At 32.3% G+C, this 20,580-nt stretch overlaps 1 protein-coding gene across 1 annotated transcript; it reads right to left on the reverse strand.

Annotated features, from left to right (window-relative positions):
- Positions 1–18,944: 18,944 nt before the first annotated feature.
- On the reverse strand, positions 18,945–19,889 carry LOC308642389 (olfactory receptor 13D1-like; the record flags this gene model as incomplete). Its single annotated transcript, XM_081281260.1, has 1 exon — positions 18,945–19,889. One exon carries the CDS (start codon positions 19,887–19,889, stop codon positions 18,945–18,947), a length of 945 nt encoding a protein of 314 aa, XP_081137386.1.
- Between the last annotated feature and the right edge of the window lie 691 nt (positions 19,890–20,580).

Here is a 20,580-nt window from a genome sequence, read left to right on the forward strand (position 1 = left end):
ATAACTTTGTCATTATAACGTATATAACCTTATAACCTATATCATTAAAAACTCAGTTGTGTTCCACTAGTTTTATACTTATTCTTTTAACATGCTCAATCATGTGTGTAAATCTATTATATAAAGGACTCATCTTTATATTATACATTACTATACATTTCTTTAAGCTCGTTTGTATCCCCAAAGCTTGAAGGTGTAGGTGAAAGTCTTACTTCTTGGCTGGTCACAGATGACAGGACTGTCTTCCTACACAGGACAGACAGGATAGAAAAATAACTTCATCTTCATTTTTTTCCCTGGACATTTGTCTTCCTTTAAGAGAGTATCGCTTGGACAGTGATTTTCGGTAAGGCTAAAAAAAAAAAAAAAAAAAAAAAAAAGATACTACCAGTATCAGTATATTGAAAAATATTTCCTTCTTCCCATCTTTCCTTTCCTGTCTATTCACTTTGGCCACATGGACTTATTCCACAAAGGAAAGAGTTAAGACAGCAGTTTTAATTTGTTGTAAGACATTTGTGGAAGAAGAGAGGGAGGACAGAGAGGAAAAGAAGAAAAGAAGGAAAAGTAGTCAACATTTACTGTTAAATAAAGTGCACTAAACATTTGTATTCTGGGTGGGGTTCTTGGAAAGAAAGGAGTGAAAAGTGGTTTCCTTTTGCTCTGTCCAAAAAACTTGCAGGTAAAGTTGCATTATTTTTTGGAAATCAAGGATGAATAAGAGAAAGAAAACCCAGTCATGTTGCCAAAAACATAGTTAACCCATCATGAAAAGTCAATCTTAACTCCCTCAGTTTTCTATCCTCTTCTCACTTTTAATATTACTCCTCCCATAATGATATCAAGGAAGGAGTTGCTGGGTGGGTTTGCCCTGGAATAATCTTCATCAGGACCCCTATAAATGTCACACCAACAGAGGAATACAGTCTAAGGAAACAATGTGCTGCCTATGCAACACAGCTTAAAAGACCTCCAGCCCATCCTCCAGTCATTCTTTGGTCCCTTTGAGGTAGAAATTCTGAAACCACTGGTGACACTTCCAGTTCTCTGCAATGACCATTAATTTAAAAAATTTATATTACTTAATAGTATACTTGGATGTACCTTGTATTCTTTGCATATATAGTCATAAATTTGATTGACCAGAGCTTTATTAGCTCCGACACATTTGCATAAAAATGATACCTTAATTTGATAAGATAATTTGCAATAATTTGATTAGTCATCCTCAAACACTATAGTCTTTCTTCTTTCTGCCTTTGTACATGCTGTTTTCTTAAACTGGAAGAAGGACTTCTTTCAATTCAGATATTATCTTTTCTAGAAAACTTTCTCACCTCCTGTTGGGAGGGTGATGCCCTTTCTATGTGCTGTCACACAACCCTGTGCTTCTTGCTCTCATTCTTATTCATTTGACACAAACTATGCCATATACACTGTGATTTATAGTAAGGGTCCAGTATGAGACTTTCCAAACGGACATTGGATGCAGAATAACTAATGGGATTTTAAGAAACAAGTAATTTATATTCTATCTAACACTTTAAGGTGAAAAATTATTGGAAATTATTTTATCAAATTAAAATATCAATTTTACCCAAATGTGTCAGCCAATAAAGGTTTCATAAATCCAATTTATGACTTATGCCTGGGTATGTGAAGCATACAGTTACATCCAATTATACAATTAAGTGAAGTTACTTATTTTTATTAATGCTTGGAATTCCACATTAATGGAATTAATATAATTAATTAATATAATTTCATATATTATATCCACAAATTGAAAATTTGTCAATATAATATATGAAATGAATCAGTTACAAAAATAAGATTCATTGCCATCTAACTCTATGTGTAAGAGCATTTGATAGAATACAGTATTCATTCTTGGTACAAACTTTTGGTAATTTAGACTGAGGAAGATAAATCATTAAGATGATAAAATCATCTCTCTCAAAGTGTTGGTCAATATAATTTCAAGTGTTTAGGAAAATACTGGAAGTATTTTCCTAAAAGCCACTAAAATTTTTTATTATTATTATTATTATTTGACTTTTTAAATAAAGGTCCAGCAATCAGATCAGAAAATAAAAGTAAATGACATTGCACATACTATCATATTTCAAATTATATTATGCTTTAGTAGCCACTATATTTTTTTATCTAAAATTCTCGCATATGATGGCCGTGGTATAACAAATGAAAGACATAAAGTCACATGTAATATCACCAATTAAAACTGTAATCTTAGTGCAAACTGTAATCTTAGTGAAGTGTTAAAACAATGGAGGACAATGCTCATAACGTATTTCCTGAGAAAGGAAGTTTCCCAAAACTACCTAAATGAATGCAGTTTTTTACAAAACAACTGCATAAAGAAATTACAGTGTGTTTTGATGTTTTCTCTGGAACATGGACTTGGAGCATTAACAATGTAATTTCCATATTTCCAAATAATTCTTCATTGGCCCATGTTTTATTATTATAAATATAAAAAATGCTATTTCCAAATTTTTCTTGCAAGGGAATAATGGAATGGACATACAGAACTTTCACACCAGTTTTCTTTAAAACCCAAGAAGGAAATAAAATAGTCATTAAACAGGAAATTGGAGAGAAATTTTTTGTTGCTTTATATTATAAAAATGAAATCAATGCCATTTAGTATTCTGGTTACAAACAGTAAATCTCACACAGATACCCACTATTAGCATACAGCCTGACACAGCCTCAATTATTGTAAAAAGATTCCATAATCCACCATTTAGAATCTTAACATCATGAAGACTGGGATCCTAATTAGAATAAGATATACTCCATGTTTGCATAAATATGTCAAAATAGAGTCTACTGTCATGTATCTAAAAAGAACAAATAATATACACACACGTGAATGTGATCAAGTTTGGCAGTGTATATAGGAGGCACTGTAAATCATACTGTAGCATCACACACACACACACACACACACACACACACAAACACACTCATTCACATACCAAACACAGAGACTCTTGTTGGACAAAAGGAAGCATGTGGAAAGATCTGGGGCTTCTGTTACCTCTTTTATCTTTCTGTCAGAAAACAGTAAAAATTTGGCTCTTTGCCCTCCACATTTTATTCATCTCTTCAAATACCCAGTCATTGTCCTCACCATTGTGCATCATTTGTGGAAAGAAAGCAAACTGTTGATCATGAAGCGTTCACTCTTTTTCTTTGTAAGTTTATCAAAAAGAAAGAGAAATAGTTGGTAAAGGATACATACTCACCCAGATTTTCTGATTTTACCCCAAGGAATGTTTGAACAGTATATGACAACAGTCATCTTGCTTAATCCAGGTTTTCCTAATGTTTAGAAAGTGCCTTTGTTCTTCACAGTATGAAAGATCACTGGCAGGAGGCCCCTAGTGCTTATCTAAATAAATGACTTCCTAGGAGCCCTAAAAGAGGTTGATAATAAACAGAAATGGGTGAGTTAGAATAAGCTCTTTTTTCCTTTTTTTTTACATAGTCTTAAAAATTATTCTGTTTCTTTTTTCTTTAACATCATCATGTGAATACAAAATGCATCACTTTCCTATTAGGAATACAGAGGAAGCTTTAAACTCTTACTTGTAGGAACTTCTATCTGTGCAATAGGCTCACTCTGGGATTGATTAGAACATGCAAACCATTCAGTTATTTCTAAGGCTCTGCCTTGGAAGCCTACTGTGATCTGATCCTCTTCTTTGTTCTTTTTGTTAGTAATATATCTTTATGGAGAAGTACTTTATTTTAATAGAAAAAGCAATTGACTTAGTGTCAGCCTAACTAGAGTTCTGTCTGGGTTTGTGATTTACCAGCTGCAAAAATCTTGCGTGTCATGAGTGTCATGTAAAATAGGGTAATAGTACCCTCATTGTAGTGTTTAGATGCTTAACATAATATACCTGGAAGATCTTGGTACAAACGGAATATACCATACATAGTATGTCAATTTAATCTGAACCACTAAACTGCCATTTTTTAATTTTCCAAGGTAAGCGAAAACTAATTTATAATGATGTTCATAAATATTAAAGATATTTCCTTATTGAACTATTATTTCCCATGTTCTTTTCACTATTTAATTCAAAACTGACCAAATACAATAAATCATTCTGAATTCTTAAATCCTATGTCCTCTTTGCTTTCTGAAAATAGCTCTTTCCAGCTCTGTTTTAATTTATCTCATTTAAATATTCATGTAGGGTTCTCAAATTCTCCACATACAATAAATTACCTGGTTTATTGGGACTACAATCTTCAAAACAAGTAAGACATTGTAGACATAAGCACGGATGTTGCTAATATTCACTTCCTCTAGTATATCACTAAATTTTTCTATTTACATGTTGTAGTATGAAAATACTTCATGGTTTCATGGTGAAGTATAAAGACAAGAATGAAGTACCTTGACTGTTCCTCTTCATAAACTTAGCAATCTTCTCTTTGTGTTGTAATCGTGCCATAGAATCCATATATCAGGATCCTGCAGCTCCGGATGAATGCTAGTAGTTGGAGTCAGTGGGAGACAGATCAAAATAAAGCTTTCATCACCAATAAAAACCCATGTCATGAATTTCAGTTTGTAGTAAGTCAATGTGCCACCTAAGTACTCTCTCACTTCTGAGTTCCTAGTATTTCCAGCGGGCCTATTGGTGCCTCTGGCAGCTAATTTAAGCCCATCTTTGTTTTCTTCTAGGAGTCTCTATAATCCCACAAGTGATTTAAAGTTGAATCTTTAAATCTTCCTAATGGTAACAAATTTTAAAATACTAAGGATAATGTCTCAAGACTCAATCATGTCTTATTCATTAAATTCCATTGTTTTCTTCTTTGAATTAATTTTCTCTGATTTTAGAAATAATATAAATTCATTGTGGAAATTGGTTTATTCAGAAAAGCCCAAATAAGGAAAGTCATCCATAATTTTAGATGTAAATATTGATATTTTTGCATATTTTCATGAATATACTTTATAAAGCATAAAGTATAATTGATGTATGTTGTACTTGCTATTTTATAACTTTCTGTTTAAAGTTCATGTATTTTATATATTTTCTGATTTTATTTATTTATGATACTGAGGATTGAACATAAGGGCACCCTACTACTGAGCTCTCTCTCAGCACCTTTTACTTTTTATTTTGAGATAGGGTCTCACTGAGTTGCTAAGGCTGGCCTCAAACTTGTGATTCTCCTACTTTATTCTCTGAAATAGCTGGGATATGTCTCGTGTTATTTTAAAACAGGGTTTTAATGAATCTTATCATTTTAAAATGGAATATAGAGAGGAGGAAAACACATGTAATGGATGAGTAGAAATTAAATAGTTTCCTGTTGAATTTCTTGGTATTTTCTACTTGTCTATAGCATTTTTAAAGTAATTGCAATGTTGGAGGGTATTATTCTTACTCTCTGTGAATAAAAACTAATTCCCACGATCAGAAATTTTTGTAATGCCCTTTTTTATAGAATGTAAAATGAGTGAGGGTGCTATACATTTTTATCTTGGTGGTGTGAAATAGCCATAAGGGTGTATTAACCAAAGCTGTGGATATGTAACCTTTAGGGAATGAACAACAAACTCCTGCCATGGCTCCCTGGCAGCATCCTCATCTACTACTTATTGTATTTCAAATTTCTGGACTCTGTCCATGCTATGCCACCTCCAGACTTTAATATTTTAATTCTATTCCAGTTATAGTCTTTTTGTACCTCTGCAATCATGTAGTCCTTAATTAGGAGAACAGTTACTCTAGAGGACGTTAGCTCATTTACAGTAAATTCAATATGAAATGCGGGGCTAGAACAAATAATTTGAAAGAGAAGCAATCAATTATTTAGTGGCATGGTATGTGTTTCATATTTCTGTTATTTCACTTCTATTCACCTTTTAAGATTCATGGGTCTACTACCTATGTATAGGTCCTTTTCTCAGTTTTGATGCCAAATACTCATTGTTGTATAGATATACAAAATGATAAACACAAGTTCTTGCCTTAAAATTTAGTAGGGAATCATAAAAAAGCAGAAGATAGTAAAAAATGAACCTATGAGAAGATTCATAGTACACATGGAGATTCAAATATTACCTCTATCTGTAGCACTTCTGAGAACAAAAGTATATATTGTTAATAAAATCACGTCATAACTAATCAAGATAAAATACAGCATATGTGCAAAGAAAAATGTAGTGACTTAAAGGAAGAAATTGTTATCTGGTAATGAGAATCAGGAAATATTTGAGATACAATAGGCTCAGTACGAAGTTTTTGCTGTCAACAAAGATTCCTTTAGATGCCACTTAGGGAAAATGCAACCTCAAAGTGTGTTATAAAGTACAGCATTTATTAATGCTTAATATTCAAGAAATCCATAGCTTAATAGTTTCAAGATTCAGAGAGTTCATCAAGGACACAAGTCTTTTCCTCTTTTTGTTTTTAACAAAAAGAGGAAGAGACTTGGTTATTGCTATTGTGCTGGAAGTGACAGAAATCAAATCATCATATTCCAAGAATAGGAACATAGAGCATGTCCCTTCTTATTGCTCTTCTGAAGGGCAAGAAGCATTCTCAGAAGCTCCATCTCGTTCATTATCATTCTAACTTTCCAGAACTGGGTCATACGCCTATCTAAAGGTAGGCATACATATCATTAGTCACAAAAGGAAGTAGGATTTACCATATTAGCCTGAAATAATCATGGTTTTTCTGTCCCCACCATTCCTGAGCATGATTGATAATTAAATATGAACTAAAAGGTTTTGTTATCAAGAAAGAAAAAAATTGCTATTGTGTAGGCAATTATGTCACTTAGCATTTCTGGTAGGAAACAGATCATATACTCTTTACCTCTCTTTTTAAATTAGGTAACTACTATTTAAATGTCATCTTGAGTTTGCTGTTAAACTTCCAGTGCTTTTAAAAAATTATATGTTTCAGTTTTCACTTCCAGAATTTTCCTTTGGTCCTTTTTATAGTTAGTATTATTTGTGCAAAGACTTCTTATTTATTCATATGATCTATTTTAAAAATAGTTATAATGTCTACTTGAAAATTCTTATTTATTGCATCCTTTGAATTATCTCATAATCAGACTTCATTTTGCTTGAGTGTGTATAGTAATTTTGTGATATATCTTGAATATTGTGAATGGTAAATTGTAGAAATTTCTATAATGGAACATTGTAGAAATTCTGGATTTCATTTTTTTTCTTTCTTTTTTGTTATTTTTCTAGGTAACCAACTACAGCAAAACTTAGTGGATTAGATCAAGGAAAACATTTATTTTGGTATTGACCTTATAATTTGTGCTGGGCTTAGTTGGACAGGTTTCCTCTTGGTATTAGTTGTGGCAGCTTGAATTGTATAGGTTGGAATCATCTGAATGCTGGCTTACTTACAGGTCTGACAGTAGCATGCTTGCTGTTGGCTGGGGTCTTAGAATATAACTAAAACAACTGTATGTAGCTACATAACAACATGATGGCTATGTTCATAGAATGAGGTAGTGTGAGAGAGGGAGAGTGTGAACTTGAGATTATCTTGATGAAGAGTATCAGAATCTTTAAGGGACCAGTTGGCAGACTTCTTTACAACTGTAAATCCAGCAGATAAGACACTGTTCTGAGGGTTTACATGAACATTTTATGTTGAAAATAAATGGGAGTTGCTATCTGGTTGTGTAAGGATGCAAACTCTCATAATATCAGTATAAAAAGACAAGATCTGTTTCCCCATTGAGAATATTACATGCCTCAAGCTATTTCATAGTTTTCAGTAAATAGGTGTTTGCTACAGGACTCTCTTCACAGTTTCGTTAATCTTCTTATTCCTTAGGCTTTTTTGATGTTGGGGTTATGATTCCATAAAATAGCCTGATGATCTCATCAGATGTATTTGTGTCCTTTTATTTTGTTTTCACATACATAAAAAAGCTAAACCATGAAATAAGGTGACTACTCTCCAGTGGGAGAAAGACTGCCTTCCCTATTTTTTTCACTCTTAAAGAGAAATGTTGGGACTTCAGTTTCTAAGAGTTTTAGGATACAAGGGTACTCACTGCTATATATCATTACTTCCTGTAGCAGTTTAACCATTTCTTTCCGTCTCAATATTAAATGAAATAGGGTTGCACTTCCTCAACCTAGTTCACATCTTACCTGTCTTCTTTTTCAGCTGTTGCTATGCCATGGGCCCCTAAGAGAAGAATGCAAAGAATTCCACCATTCCACAAGTTTTTGGTGCATTATCATCCCATTTGTCTATTTTCACTTTTGTAGTCTTTTAGATTTTCTGCTTCTTTTGGCCATATTTATGGTATACTTTTACTTTCCTTGTGTATGAAGATACTTTAATATTTTCTACCAGATATTGTACAGTTTTGCTTTCAGTCCTCATATATTTAATCTGTCTTAAACTTACAGTGGCCACAGAGTAATGTATAGCGTTAATTTGATTTTATTTCAATATTAGAAGGCCATTATTAAAGCAAAAATTATTAAATAGTTAGTTGACCATTCTCTACTGATTTGTAATGCAATCTTAAATCAAATAACATTAGTTTAGAATACAAAATTCCACCTAAAGCCAGATTATTCCTGCTTGCTGTATGTAGTCTACTGCATTGATATATCTGTCTTGAACTATGCCAATGGTAAGATATCAGAATTAGTGTTGCTTTTTTATTGATCTTGTCATTTGACAAAGTAAATATACAATATGAGTTTCCTCACATAAATGAAGTTTATTTGCCCAGCTTATGAGAGGTTTTGTGCAGTGTGTTTTAGTGAATATTTATATTTTTCTTCAAAAATTCCTTGTGCAGTTTTTATTCATGGGTACTTTATACTTTTTGTTGGCTTTTGTTGTTGATATCCTTCTCCTTCTCCCCAACCCCATTCTTCTCCTTTTCTTTCCCACCCCATCCTACCCCATGATACTGGATATTGAACACTGGGATGCTCTACTCCTGACCCTTGTCCCTAGCCCTTTTTATTTTTATCTCGAGACAGTTTCTGACTGAGGCTGACCTTGAACTTGTGAGGCTGCCTCAATCTCTTGAGTAGTTGAAGTTACAAGCATATATCACTGTGACCAGCTTCCTAATATGCTCTTCAAGTATGTTCTCTAACCATTTGTACATGTTGCAAAAACTACTACTGAGTTTTGCATATTGATCTTGTGCTTGGCAGCCATGTCAGAGACTCTTTTGAGTTTAAATTTTTTGTTTTTACAGATTTTTTTTTCTTTCTACATAGACAACCTTTTCAGTCAGGACTGAGAATTGTGGTTCTCTCTGTATAGTCTTCACACTTCTTGTCACTCCCTTTCTCCTTTATACCGTTCCTTATTGTCTTCCTCATGTGCTCTCTATTGTCCTATTTTTCATTTTCTTTCCATTTTTCCTTCTTTTACTTACTCTCCTTATCCTGTCTTCCCCTCTTCACCTTTCTTTGTAGGATCTCTGCAACATTGAATATAGAATGTAAAAACAGGCATTCTCTTCTTTTTTTTTGAACTTTAAAATAATTTGTGAATTTTAAGTTTTCAATAAGTAAGTTTTGTGAGGTTAAGGAAATCTTGTGTTTTTAGTTTTCTAAGTTATTTTACCTTTTATAATTATGAATGAATAGGGAATGTTATTAAAATATTTTTCTGCATTTACTGAAATTATAATTTGTTTTTAATTCTCCAATTAATATTATCATGAATTGTATTATATTATTTTTTAGTGTTAAGAAATCCTTGCATCTTGGAAGAAACCCTATTTTATTGTTAGGTATTGTTGTTTTGTAGCTTTATAGATTTTGTTAAGATTTTATTTAGTATTTTTCTGCATATGTTCATAAGTGAGATTGTTCCATAAGTTTTTCTGTCTTATATTATCCCTGATCAGTTTTTGCTTCAGGTTTATATCAGACTTATAAAAGGTAGGGGAGCTTTCCATAACTGCTTTGCAATCTTTTATGAACTAATTTGTATATCATAGGCATTGGATTAGAATCATTCGATAATGAAAAAAATTATCATTTTTTTTACTGAGGTAAAAGTACATATAACCTAAAATTTACCATCTAACCATTTTTAAGTGTACAGTGCACTGATATTAAATGCATTCATAGTGTGATGAAACCATCACCAGTATCCATCTCTATAACTCTTTTCATCTTGCAAAGCTAAAACTTTGTACTTATGAAACAGTAACCTCCCTCCTTTTATTTCTCTGATTCTGGCAAACACCTTTCTACTTCCTCTCCATGGTTTTTTACTTCTGAAATAGCTACTTCATATTAGTAGAATCATACAGTATTTGATGTTTTGTGACTGGATTACTTCACCTAGCATAACTTCAAGGTTCATCTATGGAGCCTTTGTGAAAACTTCTTTCCTTTTAAGACTGAATGATATTAAGTTGTAGGTATACACCACATTTTGCTATTCATGTATCCATTCAGAGAGAACTTGGGTTACTTACATGTTTTAGCTATTGTAATAATGCTGTTATGAACATGGATATATACAGATCTCTTGGGGATCATGCCTTTATTTATTTATTTATTTATTTATTTATTTATTTATTGTACTCAGATGTGGAATTTCTGCTTTATATGGTAATTTCATTTTTAAGTTTTTGAGGAACACTCACACTATTTCCATTGTGGCTATGTCATTTTACATTCCTACTAATAAAGTACATGGGTTCCAATATCTCCACATCCTCTCTGACATATGATACTTTTGTTATTTTGATAGTAGTCATCTTTATGGCTGTGAAGTAGTAGCTCATTGTAGTTTTGATTTGCATTTCTTTAATGATCAGTGATACTCAGCATCTTTCCTGCCCATTTTGGCCATTCACATGTCCTCTTTGGAAAATATGCCTATTCAACTTCTTTGCCCACTTTTTATTTGTTTTTGTATTTCTGTTGTGTCTTACTAAATTTTTAAACTACTTATTAGTCTTCTACCTGTAATTGGATTTCCTTATTTACTCGTTGTTCTAAATCTTTAAGCTGGATTCTTAGAGCATTAATTTTCCATCCTTCTTGTCTTCCAGAGTATGTATTTGACCATGTGAATTCCTTTATCACACAAATTTTGAGAGTAATTTTAGTATCATTATAAATATTTTAAAGTGTCCATTATCCTACTTTTAACCTATGAATTATTTAACAGTGTTCTTTTTTAAATTCTCACTTTTTTTGTTTCATCACTTTTATTGGTCGTGTCTCCAGAATTCAATATGTCAGTCTTTCAAAATAATGAGCTATTAAAAGAAGAATTTATATGATAGCTCTGATTGCGCAAATACTTGACATAGGAGACCATTTTTATAAATATGCATGTTTTCTTATAAGAATTTTTAATAAGTAAAATAAATCTCCATATATCTTACAGCAAATTTTATGCATTTTCATTTTCCCATTCATCATGTTGGGTTTTACATTTTCGCATGTCTATTACATCCAACAAACCAAATTACAATCTGAAGCTGCATCTAACTTTCAAATACTACTGATAATTCACATACATTTCTATATTTAAAAGTCATTTTTGTGGGAGGGGTTCTTTTTGAAATGAATTTATTATGTATGTTGTATTGTGAACATGGGTTGTGGTTTGAATGTCTTTGGTATTCATTGAAACTTGCTTTTTCCCCCCCTAATGTATCCTTAGTTTTATAAACATTTTATTGCGTTTAAAACATTTTCTACTATGCAAGCACATCCCCCACAAGATTACATTAACTTTTAAAGATGAGAATACATAAGCCCTAAAATGTTTACATTTAAACTTTCTTATCATCATTCATGTTGCATCTATTCTTTTGACCTTGTTTTTAAGTCCCTCATTCTTTCTCTCTTTCTCTTCTCTCTCTCTCTCTCTTTCCTTCCTTCCTTCCTTCCTTCCTTCCTTCCTTCCTTCCTTCCTTCCTTCCTTCCTTCCTTCCTTCTTTCTTTCTTTCTTTCTTTCTTTCTTTCTTTCTTTCTTTCTTTCTTTCTTTCTTTCTTTCTCAAAGCCAGTGACAGTTTAGATATACCTATGTATTCAGCAATTTCCTTGTTTACTGTATTTTCATTTTAATTTCATTCTTTTAACTTAGGGAATTTTTTTCTAGTACTGTCTGTACGGTAAAAATCTTTGTCTTTTTTCCCTAAAAATGTCTTTATTTTTCCTTCTCTCATGAAAGATTAATTTGATATAGAAATCCCAGTTTTCAGTTATTTTATTTGGATAAATTGAAGAAATTATTCCATTGACCTGAGGTTTTGTGTTCATTGCTGACATTTTTTATTATTTTGAAGCATCTGAGAAAATAAATACTATTAAATGATATTAATATATAATAAGATCATTCACTATTAAGAGCAGCCTGAGCTTCAGTTTTAAAAAACTGGAATAACTATTCTATGTGGGAAGCATCATGACATTTTTAGATGAATTTCCAGGTTTCCTTTTAGGCATTTATTTTTACCACTACATTTTGCTTATTTATAAACATGCTTATATACTTGTATTTACTTTTTAAAATTGAATTACTTATTTGTAAGCATTATGTAATCATTGTTACATATTATAAAATGATGAATTGAAACCATCTTTCATAAGTTTTAGATTTTAAAATTTAAATGAACCTGCAAAATTTAACTACAAAACCTAGGCTGTATTGCACATACAAAAAAACAGAAAGATATCTTCTTCAGACAGGGTCTTATTCTAGGTGTTATCATTTTACTTTTTATGTTGTAAAGCTAATAATTAAATTCTGTATTTCATAAATTGGTATCTTAAAGAAGAGATAGATGTAAGGCAAATACTAATGTCATAATATACATATAGAAACGTAGTTTTGTACACATCATGTATTTCTACATTATCATTCTTATGACTTCACTATTATAGTGAGACAACTAGTTTAAAAACATGGTAAAATTTTCTATCTTAGTTCAATAAAATCTGTTTTGCTTTATGACTCTTATATAATTATTGTGGTATTTACATTGGGGTTGTATGTTTGCTTTTTTGTTCCTGAATACCATTCCACTGTATGAGAGAGTAAAAGACATTAAGATACCTAAATCTTCATGCATTTCTCAGGAAGACATCATTCCTTCTGAATTTAGATTATTATATTATATAGTCTTTGCTATCAAATTGTCTTGATTAATGTCTTAAGTAATTTATTTCACTTGTTATTCAGTCACTGACTTTTTCATTTTTGCTGTCTCTCAACACTTGGAAATTTTAACTTTTATCAGGAGCATAAAATTCATACTCAGTAGGCCTTTCATCACTAACACTATTAGTGTTCAATACGTTGAGTAGTCTCATTTCCCATTTTAAATAATGATACATAATACAGCCTACATATTAACACCTGTGTTCTGTAATCACCTGAATTATTATTATAATATAACCAGTGTTCATTTATGTTAGCCTTACCCAATAGTAACTCACATTTATAAAAATGTGAGAATATGAGTAGCATGGAATAGTAACAGTTCATCTAACTTATAGTTTGTTTGAATTAAATTCAACTTATATTTTATTAAGGTTCCAGGTCAGAGAAGGCTCCAGGAAATGTGATTATGTCACTTGATTTTTTTTTGGCTTTTCCTTAATGTTTTTTTTCATATTATTTATTTATTTATTTATAACAGTAGAATGCATTACAATTCTTATTACATATGTAGAGCTCAATTTTTCATACCTCTGGTTGTATACATATTATACTCATACCAATTCGTGTCTTCATACATGTACTTTGGATAATAATGATAATCACATTCAACCATCATTAATTACCCCATGCCCCCTCTCTTTCCCTCCCACCCCTCTGCCCTATCTAGGTTCATCTATTGTAACTTGATTATTTTAAGGTAGCAGTGTTACAAGGTTACAGAAAAATATCTTGTTGATATATGAATTGCACCATCAAAACTTCTTGGCTTTAATTGTATTCAAAAAGTGTATTTAAAAAATAAATGCTATAGGAAGAGCCAACTTTAAAGCCAAATGCTAATATCTATACAGTTTGATATGCCTGGGGAATCACTAGTTCTGTCAGAAATAGCCAAAGACACAGGAATGACCACCATCAACAACATATCATATCAAAGAAATTTGTTGTTTTTACTTTTCCTTATTATCTTAGAACTTGATTCTAGTAAATCTTCTTATCTATTTCTTTTCTTCACTTTCCTTCTCCCCTTGTGCTCATTCCCCAAGGATTAGCAACTGAAACTCTGACAAGAGTTCAGTGTAGGAAATTAAGTTTCAAAGGGACCAATAAAATTTATTTTTAATTTCACTCTTGTAAGAGTTGTAAATAACCTATTAAAAAGTTTTCCCTTTTAAAATAGTAGAACTTTTTCTTAAACTAAGTTTAAGAGAATTTATAATGATATCATTTAGTATCCAAATTCTGTCCTTGTCTCATTTATGGATACAAAATTCTTTTAAGAGGTATATTCTTGACAAATTAATGATACATTTTTTGGATACCATATTATGAAAATTTGAAACATAAAGAAAAAGTGAAAAATTTTTTAAACATCATATTCCCATCAACTAGATTCCACCATGAATATTTTACTAAATTTAATTATATCATTCTATGTATTATCTATCTCTGTATCCTTCCATTATTTCCCAGTTATATTTTGGGTGCATTTCTAAGCAAACTATAGATATCATTGCACTTTTCTCTAAATAGTTCAGCATCTTTATTATTAACTAGGGTTTAATATTTATTTAGTTTTCCATTTAATTAATTGTATTCAACAAATGTGAATGTAACAACGTTCTGACAAATGCATTTCTGCATCATTGAAACGCCTATCAAGATATAGAACATAATATAACTTCTGAAAAGTTCCCTCATGCCCCAGCCCAGTTCATACCTGAAATAACGTCTCCCCCACAATGATAGCCACTATACTGATTTTAAAAATACCATTGTTAGGTTTGTATCTGTTCTATGACTTACGTATCTGCCATTCTAAAAACGAAACTCTGTTTACTGTGTAAAGAATAAATTGTGGGAAAACAAGTGGAATTGTGGAAGAACAAAAGTCTGTAATGGGATTTGGGAAGCCTTTGTATTAGCATAGGTAAGACCATGTGGCTTAGAATACTATGGTAGCAATGGAGGTGATCACACTAAATTGTGCTGGTGGGTTATGGGCATTCCTGTGTGATGCTGTATTTCCTGAGATGAGCAAGACTTGAGAAATAGTTTGAGGATAGGAAGATCAGTGTTCTGTTTTGGACTGGTTATATTTAAAATGCCTATAATGCTAGATCTTAGGGCTGAGGTACACATATAGGACTCATTGTTCTTCATATTAATGTCTTTTTATTTTGGTTATTGTCAAGTTATGTATGTGTAATGCTCTGTAATGAGTTCAGTGATTATATATGTGTGTGTAAATGGATTAGGTAGACTGTACCAATCTGTTAACAGTCAATCTTCTGATGCCCAGAATTAAAAAACAAAACAAAACAAAAAAACTATATATAAAACAAGGCATGTTAGTTTAACCAGGATTTTTGCTATAGTCGTTGTATGTATTACATATATCATAGTCATACTTCCCATATTCTATGAAAATGAAATTCTTCCAAGTAAATAAACTTAATACAAAAAGTCACTATAAAGGGGCTTAGGTCGTGATTCAGTGGTAGAGTGCTCAAGTAGTACCAGCAAGGTGCTAAGTTTGATCCTCAGCACCACATAAAAATAAATAAATAAAATAAAGGTATTGTGTCCAACTATAACTAAAAAAATTTTTTTAAAAAGGCAGTATAAAATGATACAGTTAATGTATTCATCGAAGCCCACTTTGTTAATAATTGTGGGATTATAAGATCAAACAAGTCAGAGGCTTTTCCCCTAGTAAAATTTCAATAAATAGCAGGTTTATTGTGAAGAGAATATAAATCTTAACATAATAAATATTGCAAACCCTAAATAGTTTGCTATAGAAATTTAACTTAGTGGAAAGAGATGAGAGTTGTGCTAGGATTTTTAAAAAGTCTTTAAGTCAGAGGAGACAGTTTTGAGAGGTAGATGGAGTTTTTTTAAGATGTTAATGGACTGTTATTTTATTCATTTATTTATATATGGTGCTGAGAATTGAACCCAGTGGCTCACACATGCTAGGCAAGTGCTCTACCACTGAGCCACAACCCTAGCCTGGGAGTTAGAGGTGTTATAGGTTGATTACACTTGTAGGGATTATTTGGGCAATTGTAAATATCCTTATTTACCTCTAGCATAAGAAAGACAGTCATACATTCATTCATTTATTCAATACACATTCACAATAAATGCATGTATTTTTTTTCCGGACACCAAAGGTCTTTTAAACAAAGATTACTTTTATATCATGCCTTCAGGAAATTCAGTTTATTAGAAGAGATAGGTGTATATGGGCAAACATATGTGGAATGTGTATTTTTCTTGCATGACATTAGAAAAGCATCGAATAAAACATTTTGCATTTTTTAATTTAGTCCTCACAACTCCCTTCCTTCCCCGAGCTAGGTAATAAATTCAACATTTAGTTCATGGGAAAGGTAGAGTCTAATACATGACAGTTCATAATTCTAGTAAACTGTAGTTCATAATAATTTCTTCTTGACTTGTAAGCCCTTCACCAACTATGCTACATTGAATAAATTACAACATATAACAAGAAATGTAATAGAGGCACACTAAAAACCTATGTTAGAAAAGAAGAGAAAGAAATACTTTCTTCTTGAAAAAGTTGATAGAGTGGTAAAAGATAACATCTGTGTAGTGTGGTGAAAAAAAGCTAGATTTGTGTTGATAAGTAAATATAGGAAGATAAAACTTCTTGAGAATTTTAATAGCTTCCCTCCCCACAATTTACGGCTCAATTGCTCAATTCCTTTAAAATCCATGTTGCTTTAAATCCCTTGCCCTCAGAGCCCACACTGTTTTACATAAAAAGAATATCCTGATCAAGGAAGTGTGGGGTGGGAAAAGAAAGGGTGGAAACTGTAAGAAGGCTGGTCTTAGGAAATGATGGAAGGAGATGTTCCAGAGCAACTGTGAGCTGAAATACAATGGGCTTTTTTAAAATATTGCTGTAGTATTGGAGCTTAAAGAAACTCAAATAAAGGATGTTAGAAGTGCTTTGGATTGCTATATTCCAATCATGGTTCTTCCTTTGTTAAGAATGAATCATGTAGATCCTAGTTTTAGAAGGGCTGTGATGATTATCCTAATATTCATAATGTGAGGCAGGCAATGGGTTATATATTTCTCTATTGGATCTTTTTTGAGAGTGGACAAATCCTAAGTGTGCAGCTTGATACATTTTCAAACAGAACTCATCATTCAAGTTTCTTGTAGATTGGACTTCAATATTTTAAAATCATTAAGGCCCAATTTCCTGGTGAGTAAGTATTGTTCTTTTAAAAATGAATAGACACTATCCATCTGGTAGCAGGAAAGATGATAAAGAGGAAAATAGACTTGAGAGGGGCCATGGGCATTGTCTTGGCTAAGAAATTTTAAAAAAATAGTGATATTTAATATTTCTACTTTTGCTTGCTGTGTCATTGATCTAATTTTTCAACCTAAAGAAAGATGTTAAATATAGTGATCTTTAGATATGGGTATTTAGGAGAGTTATGCCTATTCTTTCTGGGCAAAATGTACTGTTGAGAGTTTTAAAACAAAGAGGCATATAAGATTACCAGAGGAATAGTGGTAAAGTTTAGAATATTAATCTGGGGCAAAAATGAAAACCAGAATGTAGGAAAATGTAAACACTGCTTAGGAATTATCAGGGAGGTGACTAGAGTATTTACTTGCATACAGAACAGAAAATCATATGATCATAATTTAGGTTAATGAAAGAAAAAGGAGGACCCCTGAGTGCTATAGAACACTGGACTATTAAATTATCTATCTTTGTAATTTCTGCTTCAAAAATAAGAATGGAGAGGGGGAGAAGGAATACATTAATTATGACTATATGATTGTAAGTAATTAAGAATCCAATTGAAAGTTAGTTTTTAATAGAAATATAATTTATTTACTCATATAACCTAAAGAACATTTGTGAATTTGATTTTCTATACAGGTTAATCAAGAAGTTAAAATAACTGCATCAGACATCCTCTCCCCCTCCTTCTCACATCTTTTATCTTTCATTTAGGATTTCTCCATGTAAAGGCAAAGACTGGCTCCAGACACATACTCTACCTATTTAGCAACTCTAGCAGGAAGTGTTCCCCTTTTTTCTCATTAAGAGACAGTAATCTTGGATTGAGTTCGATTTTCTTGGATTTTCTCACTTACCATGCTGACTTTGACAAGAGGATTTTGTTTTTAATTGACTAGGCCAATGTTCATGGCTTACCACTATTTGCAAAAGATTGGATCAACCCTATCTAGAACCACACAAACTTAAATGGAGGATTGTTGGCTCACCAAAGAAAAATACGTTCACCAGAAGAGACTGTGCAAGACAAAATAAATAAATAAATAAATAAATACCCCAAACAATACATGTTCCATTTGAAAATGACTGAGAAAGGAGACTAAGAGGACAAAAGGGAGGAAGAGAAATGAAATAGGTGATGGAGAGAGGAGAGGGTGGACAAAAAGAAGAAATAGGAGAGAGTAAAAAATGAGGGTGAAAAATAGCAGAGGGCAGAGAGGATAAGATTTATATGATAGAAAGGTGTATAGGGACTAATTAGAGGAGCTGTGCACATACAGGGACTGCAGATAAGACAATATTCAGAAGCTTTATATGAGCATTCGATATTGAAAATAACAGAGTCCTATGTATGGCCTTATAAGCAGACTTTTTCTGTGACTATAATACACCTGATCTGATCCTGTGTTGAGAGAATTGCATGTTTCAAGGCCTTTCATATTTTTGTTAGATGCAAGTATCTGTTCGAAATTTTCTTCAGAGCCTCTTTTACTTCCTTATTCCTCAGGCTATAGATGATGGGATTCAACATTGGGGTTATCACTCCATAGGACAGTCCAATGATTTCATCAGATACTTTGGTGTTCTTTGACTTGGGCTTTGTGTACATAAAAAGGGCTGACCCATAGAATAAGATCACCACAGTCAGGTGGGCTGAACAGGTAGAAAAGGCTTTTTTTCTCCCCTCAGCAGAATTAATTTTCAGGATGGAAGAGAGAATGAAAATATAGGACACAAAAATTAACAGCACAGGAATCACCAATAAAATAATACTTCCTACTGCCATAATTAGCACATTCATTGATATATCTGAGCACACTAGTTTTAGAAGAGCCAGGATCTCACAGGTAAGATGATCAATAACATTGTTACCACAGAAAGGCAACACCATTGCCATGACTGTTTGCACTAAGGAGGTCATGTAGCCTATAGTCCAGGAACACACAGCCAAGTGTATATATAACACCCTGTTCATGATGATGGGGTACCTCAGGGGGTTGCAGATGGCTACATACCTGTCATAAGCCATCACAGCCAGGAGGATACATTCTGTGGAGCCCAAGCCAAGGGAGATAACCATCTGTAGAGCACATCCAAGAAAGGAGATGGATTTTCTCTCTGACATAAATATAATAAGCATTGGGGGAATAGTTGATGATGTGTAACAGATGTCTAAGAATGAGAGATTTCCAAGAAAGAAGTACATGGGAGTATGGAGGCGAGGATCCAGGATGCTGATGATAATGAGGAGACTGTTTCCTAGTAGGATAATCTTGTACATGATGAGGCAGAGCACAAAGAGAAAACGCTGGAGTTCTGGGTATTGAGAAAGCCCCATTAGAAAGAATTCAGTCACTGCAGAATAATTTCCCATCTTCATGTGTCCTTGTCATCTACAAAGTTCATATGAGGACATGACTTGGGGAATTCTGAATATTTGTTGTATTATACCTATTCATTTCTCTTCAATTATTATTATTTTTTAAATTTTTAGAATATGTCCTGGAATCAGTAACAGCAGGGATAGTATATTAATTTTGCTAATGAAGAAAGAGGCACTGAAAGATAGGTAATACTACCTAGCATCAGCAGCATAGATTTGAAATTGTGCTGAGAAATGCCAGGTTTCTGATTACATATAATCTTAGGACAAACTACATTCAAATCTGGACACATAAAAATCTTCATATTATCAAATATTTTGAAATAAAACCATTCTAATAAAACTCATTCTAATTTAAAGTTCCATGTAAATTTTTGTGTCATGCCACTTACCTTCAGTATGATCCATTTTAAGTTACCTAGCTATTTTGTGTTTTAACTAACTAAGCTCCTCGTCTCAGCTAGAAAAGTGGGGGATGTTATTAATTCTTTGGTAGGTTTTTGTGAGAATTAAATTAGATAACATCTATTAGGTGGCAGGAACAGTAGACAGTTTCAACATGCCATTCTAAAACTATGTGAGAATACAGCATAATAAAATATAGAATAAAAATAACAATATTAAATATATATTTCTATATTCATAAGTGTCACAAACTACCATTTTTAAGTCTACTCAATTGGTTCAG

This window comes from Spermophilus citellus (genome assembly GCF_964194105.1).
Source record: "Spermophilus citellus genome assembly, chromosome: 2".
Taxonomy (NCBI): domain Eukaryota; kingdom Metazoa; phylum Chordata; class Mammalia; order Rodentia; family Sciuridae; genus Spermophilus; species Spermophilus citellus.